Source organism: Phaethon lepturus, unplaced genomic scaffold (assembly GCF_000687285.1).
Source record: "Phaethon lepturus isolate BGI_N335 unplaced genomic scaffold, ASM68728v1 Scaffold40028, whole genome shotgun sequence".
Taxonomy (NCBI): domain Eukaryota; kingdom Metazoa; phylum Chordata; class Aves; order Phaethontiformes; family Phaethontidae; genus Phaethon; species Phaethon lepturus.
The window spans coordinates 1-6,760 of NW_010556185.1; the positions used below are offsets into that span (position 1 = coordinate 1).

Genomic DNA, 6,760 nt, shown 5'->3' on the forward strand with positions numbered 1-6,760 from the left:
GGAAAAAGGTGCTGGGAGGCTGTTGCCTTATCTCCCTACTTACAGGAAATCGTTGCTTCCCCCCCCCCAATTTCTCATTATTAAAATAGGAGTCAAATCCAGTGGGGCGGTTACTGAGCATCATCTCCCACCCCGGGGATGCAGAACAGGCCAAGTTTTTTTTGTCCAGTTGCACATGCAATAATCCGACTTGCAAGGACGTCCGTCTCCCTGGGAGAGCGTGCAGTACTTGGCACGTTGGGAGCGTGCCTGGAATAGAAACAATAAACTGATGGCAGAATGCAAGCACTGCAATTCAATCTTTAACAAGTCTGTGGCCCCAAGAGCCAGAACAGACTCCCGCTCTTGCTTTTGTAGCTGCGTTTGCTCCGCAGGGCCAGCAGGCAAGGGGAAATCCCAACCCAAACTTTACTTTCATCATTAAAGCGAGCAGATCTGAGTCAGTACCCCCACAAAGCAGATCTGGCGTGCTGCCACCATTGCACAGTCCCTTTTTCAGAGCGCCTGCCTTATACTTTTAAAAGACTTAAAACACGCAAGAGCCCAGATGGATTCAATCGCCACGAAATGCTTCCAATGCTGTCGGATGACAACTGCTTTTGGGGACAGACTCTTTTATTGTTCATAATGCTCCTTGGAGTGCAAGAGGCTATAAACATCACAGAAGGGGACAGACAGTTATATAACAAACAAGGAGGAGGGAGGAGAATTACATTAACCTAACACGACACAGATGTCTGCTTTCCTTGCTACGGAACTGAGTCACTGGTAGCTTTCTCCGTGGTACGGCGCGTTGCACAACACTCCCCGGTGCACTAAGCCAACTCTGGCTGCCCGCTCTTCAGCGGGGAGAGCACACGGTTCGTGGTCCGGTTGAAAGTGTCGACCTCTGGCACAAATTTCTTGGCGGGGACCATGAGCTTTCTCCGGCTGTCCATGCACTTGTTGTCCAGCACCAGGGAACCAGCTTTGTAGCCAATATCTGTCTGAATGTGGTGAAGCTGTCTGTAAAGAGCGTCCAAGGCATCCCTGGGAACAGGCAGAAGTGAGAGGAGTTGGGTTCGAGCGCTGCATTCACTTCCCAAACCGGACAGGAAACACCCAACTTCCCACTTTCTGGCAGCAGCAATGCCTGTGCAGCACTTGCCTTTGTACGAAGAACGAACACATCGGATATTTCTTGCTGCACAGCAGCAGCATTGTTTGGTGCTGCAAATAGCAAGTCCACATGCTGCTCCTGAAGCGCAGCACAGTGTGCACCCTGGAGCCCATGCCAGCCCACAGCAGCACTTCTGTTTCTTCCTTTACTTTTCACCGCCCTCCCCTTCCCCCCCCCCCTTTTTTAGAACTCTCTGTGCCTAGTTGAAGTCAGTCAAGCAGGGACCGTGGGAACCCCATCCACCCTCCCACCTCTTGTGCCTTGCCTGGACACTGCTGCCCTGTCCAGCTCCCCACCAAGCCCAAAGACTACTTCCACTCCTGATCTGAGAAGACAAGAGCTCCAAAATGCAGCTTCTGGAAGTGTGCCTGGTCCAGGGCTGCACATAGCCACATTCCTCACGTGGGCAATGCTGGGCCACTGCTCTACCCCAGGGAGCAGGAGACTTACTGTGACTCCGCTAGCTTCTGCTTGAGCGCACGGATGGTTCCCTCCAGCTGGTGGACCTCATCCGTCAGCCCGTACTGGACCTGTCAGTTGGGGAGGGCGAAGGTGACAGCAGTTAACAGGGCTGAAGTGTTGTTTCACAAAGGCCACGGTTCTCTCATTCCCCTTCTAGCCCAGCTGTGACACGTATTTCCTTGCTTTGCTATGTGACTGTAGGATCCCTTGCTCAGCCCCTCTGTAGTCTTCTCCAAAGTGCACCCACATTTTTCAGAGCCGGGCAAGCCCTCGTCCTAGTCAGCTCCCCCTGGACCCTCCTGTCAGGGAGAGTGCCAGGCGAGGCTGGTACCTGATCCCGACAGAGCTCCACACTGGGCCGATACGTGCGGGTCTCCAGGCGGGTGTGTGCCACTTTCAGATCTTGTGTTTTCCTTCGAAGATCTTCCTCCAAGCATCGGATGTCCTCCTCCATCTCAGCAATTTCCTCCAAGGTCTATGGATAAAAGACATGTATCATGAGGGACAACCAGGGATACAGACTGGAAAACAGCCCCCATGTGTCCTGGGCTTTTACTGTGCTAGGAATGGATTTTAAACAAGGGCTGGAGGACTTCGGAGTACTGAACCCCTCTGCTCATAGATCAGGCTTTTCACACGGACCAGGCATGGTGCTGTTGGTGTTTTATGGCCACAGCAGTTGAGAGCAGGGGTGAAATTAAAAGGCCAAAACCCAGCACTGCTGCTGGGAAATCCCAGTGCAGCAATTGTGATGGCAGAAGGAGGTAGGATGTTGCAGGTATCACCCATGTGCCACTTAACAGCTCTCATATGGAAACCATGCTTAGGCCAAGTAGCTTTCCACATAACAAACATCCTTTTGGATTCAATTCCCACCCAAGGTTGTGTGCGATAACCAAAGAAGCAACATTTACATTCCGCTCCTGCCATTTCAGCTCATCATAGGCTCTTTCCAGGTCTCTAATCCTCTTGCGCAAGGCAAACTCTGTAGCTACACGCTGAGCCTCCAGCTCGTTGTTTGTCTGAAAAGAGAACAGGCTCCAGTCACACACACCTAGGACGTGTCTCCCTCCCCGCAGCTGCCAATACGACCATCACGAGATAGCCTCCTGTGAGGCTGGGACAAGCCTATGAGCAAAACCGGCTGGGTTCTGGCAGCTGCCGTGAGTATGCAGGTCACGCACTCCCCTGCAGCCAAAAGGCAGGGAACGATGGACAGGTATGTGTCTTCCAGGTTGCCGAGACTGCTGCAAGCTCTGCAGCATAATCAAGCTACCCTTTTAAACAAGGAGGATTGCTCTCAAAGGGGCCCACACTGTCTTTTCAAAGACTCCCTTCCCCTGGCCACAGCACCTGCCAGCCCATTCTCCCACACTGGATCCAGAACTTCTGCACCACCAACTCACAGCCAAAGGACTAATTTACCTGTGCAATGGCAAGCACTGTTGCTTCTCGGAGCTCAGTCGAAGCTTTCAATTCTGCCTCAGCATGTTCCTTGTTACATTGGCTATTCTGTTCCCACTCATCAAGTGCAGTTGATCTGTGAACAAATCAGCAGTTACGAAAATAAGTTGAGTGTTTGCAAGGCAGTTCAAAAGAAACCACCTGCTGCAGGCCAAGAAGGCTTTGTGCAGCGCAAATGATTCAGGAATTCTGGGGGTCATATCCTGTCTGGTCTCCTCACTGCACCAGCTGGAGATTGCTACACCATGGCTCCTGCACCGAGCTCAGCATCTGCTCAAACTGGGGACACATCCAAACCACACTATGAAATGCCAAGCAAGTGAAAATGTGCAGGAACTCCCCCATAAGCTGTGCCAAAGGCTGACACCACACCACTTACTGAGTGTCACCTACAGCCAAGCTTCAGGGAGGCAGGGCAGCTAGCTTCTCTGTTTTTGCGGCGACAATTTAGGTAACTCCTGAAAGTCTGTGGCTTCACAATTCAAGAGCCACAACAAATCCCAGCAGCCAACTCCTAGTCTGAGCTCTCTCTGTAACTGCACCCATCAAGCCAGGGTGGAAGGAAAAAGCATCCCAAGCACCAGCATGGATTTGGCCACACAAGGGCAGGTTCTTTCCTTACCCTTCTGGGACTCGTGTTGGGTTGACCTTGAAGGAGATGTTGGGAGAGTTCACGCTGAGGGATAAGCACACGTGATCTATTTCCAATGCTTCCATCTTGTGCCGGTGGTCACAGCTCAGCTGCTGGCGAGCTTCCTCTAAGAGACTGCAGAAAGCAGGGCTGGAGTCAGCAGGGAGCGCACAGAGGGGAAAGGCAGCTCACAATTTCCAAAGCTTTCATCACAACCTCAGTCATCTTTTTAAGATGAGTGATGAGTTCCTGCCCTCCCAGTGAACTGGGCCCAACTTGGTAAAGCAGCACTCCTCCCTTACTGCCTGCCTGGCTGCCCTGTGCTCTGCTCTCTCAGTGCACTGGTGAACTGACCTGCCCGCCCTCCTGCAGTGGGGCAGTGACCCATGAGGGATTAGGGCCTGGGAGCTTTAACAATTCCAGGTCACCAGTTCATGAACCAAGGCAGGTGGCACAAGGTATCTGTCAGGGCCAAAATTTTCCAAGGATGCTTATGAAGTCTCCCTTGATGTGCTCTTGCCTACAAACCCCCAAACTCCATAGACCGTGACAATAATCATCAAAGGCTCCTCTGAGCGGCTTACTGCCCCAGGGTAACGATACCTGGCCTGTTTGCCCATCTCGGTGTGGTGTCAGAGGCACATTAAACTGCTGGGACCAAGCGAGGAGGGCAAAGTCTGGTTAAAAGCTGTGTCATTTGCCTCACCAGAGCTGTTCAAAGGCTTCGTTCACTCTCTGCTGCAGCTCTCTCTTGGCCTTGTCTATCACCTTCACCTCCTTGTGCAGCTCCTCCTCCACAGGGTCCCTCACCACATCGATGGCGCGGCGGCTCTCGCGGAGCGTCAGGCACTCAATGGAAACATCCAAAGGCAAGTTCTTTGCCTGGAGGGCACATTCTGCTGCTTCCTTCACCTGGAGGAAGATGCCAGCTGGGTGTGTGTAGGGTCTTCTTCAGGGATGGGAGGAAGAAAGGAAGGGGAACCCAGCGATAACCTGTTAAGAGGGCCTCACACTGCCTGTCTTTGCAGTTCTAAAACCTTTTAGCAAGTCTGGAATGAAAATTGTGAGAGCCAAGCACACTAGTCCTCTGCATCTGCTACTTGCATTGGAATCACACCTCGCTGGGGGCTAACGACTCCAGGAGCAGCAGCCTCTGGGTTTAGAACTAAAAGAATCAAGAGATGTCCCACTGCTATTCTCTATTTAAAATCAAACATTTTTGAATGATGGTGTTAACATACTTCTCATTATCATTCAAAGCTTTAAAAAAAAAACCAACCCCAAAACCACAACTCAAACCCCAAACATAAGCGTGCAATGCACAGCTCCGTAAAATGGCTTGGCTCAGCCAAGAACACACTAGCTTGCTTTCCAGGCAGTCGTTTTACCAGGTATGGATCTTTTGTGATAAGCCCCCCTTGAACTCCACACTGGCTTGCCCATTGCAGAAAACAAGCCTCAATTATTTAACATCCCATGTTGAGAGTGTGAGTTATTTCCAGCCATCTGTCTTCCCAACATACTTTGGCTAAGGCATCGATTTCCGCATCTATGTCTGCAAGACATTTGTCCAGGGTCTCTTTCCATCTGTTCACGCTGCTGATACGTTCAACCAGGCGGGTTTGGTTGTCATGCTCATCCCATTTTGTCTGGAATTAGAGGAGAAACATCATTACTCTTTTTCAAATTGCAATTGTGAATCTTGCTGAAGCCTTTCCCTATTTTCAGGATTGACAGACCCCTCACAGGAGTACAGCATGTTGCCATTTGGTCTAACAGTCATCTACACAAAAGGGAGAACACAGAAAACAATACAAGTTGCAAAGGACGCAAGAGTCACACCCAGGGATTTCATGACAGTACACGTGCATCATCGCACATGGGTTTACAACAAGTAAACGTACATTATTTAGCAGGATCTGTAGAGGTAAAAGCCTTCTCCTACTCCTTTGTCCATAGACGCCGATTCTAGACACTCTCCCATACTCCTCAACCTGCTATTCTGACAAACCCGGGAGCAGCCAAGCCGCCAGAAGGCCCACCTGGTTGTTGGTTTTGTTGCGGAGAGCGCGGGCTTCCTGCCGGACTTGGTGGGAAGCAGAACGCTGGCGTTCAGCATCAGCTGAGATGAGATGGGAGTTGGTATGCCAGTCTGGCAAGGTGAACCGCTGTCCTGGCTTTACACTCAGTGTGGCCATCTCGCTAAACAGGTGACTAAAAGGGAGCAGAAGACACTTGCGTTTATTCATGGAGATACACCAGAAATAGAGATGCATCCACAAACTGGAAAGCTCTTCAACAGAAAAGCAGCAGCAAGCTCTAACCTGGCATCTCACGTAATGTAGACACACATGTCCACACAACTGGGGAAGCACTAGGATGGACCATCAGAGCCACCCTCTGCCCCTGGGCCAGGAGGAAAGCCCTGCCCACCTCTCCCTGGAGAATGGAGCTAGTTGCAGAGAGACAAGGAGCACAGTCGCAGCACCGTCTCCCACATGGTATTTATTGACCTTGGACAAAATGGCTGATTGCATTACTGATTCTGCTTTTGTTACAGCTGCGTCGGCTCAGCCCAGGGTCGCAGTCCCATGGGACTCAAAGGCTTTACAGGAACAGTACCGTTTGCAGCCACCTTCCTTGCTACCCAGCACATCCCTGCAAAACTGGCAGGAATTAGACCACTCAACAGGATCAGAGCAGCTCCTGAGGAGACTGCAGGTCCCAAAAACCCCACAGTCAGGTGGAGTTCTGGGGCAGTTTCCCTTTGGCTCTGGTATAGCCCCTGCCTGTCCCCTAGTCCTCTCAGGCATGGGTAGTCGGGACACAGCTCCCTGAGCACAGCCATTGGCACCAAAGGCCTCTGGGGAACTCTTAAAGCGAAGGAAGCCCTGCAGGCAGGCACCAGGGCTGCAGCCAGCGGGAGAGAAGGCACGGAGAGCTGCAGGGCAGCAGGGAAGGCTTGACCGCTCCCCAGGTGGAAGGGGGAACAGGAAAGGGGCTCAGCCTCCAGCTAGGAGGGGCCCTCACCCTGGCTGGGCTCA

The 6,760-nt window shown here is 51.8% G+C and overlaps 1 protein-coding gene across 1 annotated transcript; it reads right to left on the reverse strand.

The window, feature by feature from the left end:
• Window positions 1-815: 815 nt before the first annotated feature.
• On the reverse strand, window positions 816-5,917 carry TEKT2 (tektin 2 (testicular)). Its single transcript, XM_010292404.1, has 9 exons — window positions 5,759-5,917; window positions 5,240-5,365; window positions 4,423-4,628; window positions 3,708-3,851; window positions 3,047-3,161; window positions 2,536-2,643; window positions 1,953-2,096; window positions 1,610-1,689; window positions 816-1,029 (listed from the first exon to the last, which is right to left on the reverse strand). The coding sequence occupies exons 1-9, from the start codon at window positions 5,912-5,914 to the stop codon at window positions 816-818; spliced, it is 1,293 nt and encodes a 430-aa protein (XP_010290706.1). The 5' UTR covers window positions 5,915-5,917.
• Window positions 5,918-6,760: the final 843 nt, after the last annotated feature.

Excerpts from the sequence above, each read along its gene's own strand:
- TEKT2 (XM_010292404.1), bottom strand. The coding sequence starts at position 5,914 with ATGGCCACACTGAGTGTAAAGCCAGGACAGCGGTTCACCTTGCCAGAC. Across the intron at positions 5,366-5,758 it reads GCAACAAAACCAACAACCAG|ACAAAATGGGATGAGCATGA; the intron begins GTGGGCCTTCTG and ends CTCTAATTCCAG. Across the intron at positions 2,097-2,535 it reads TGAAATGGCAGGAGCGGAAT|ACCTTGGAGGAAATTGCTGA; the intron begins GTAAATGTTGCT and ends TTTTATCCATAG.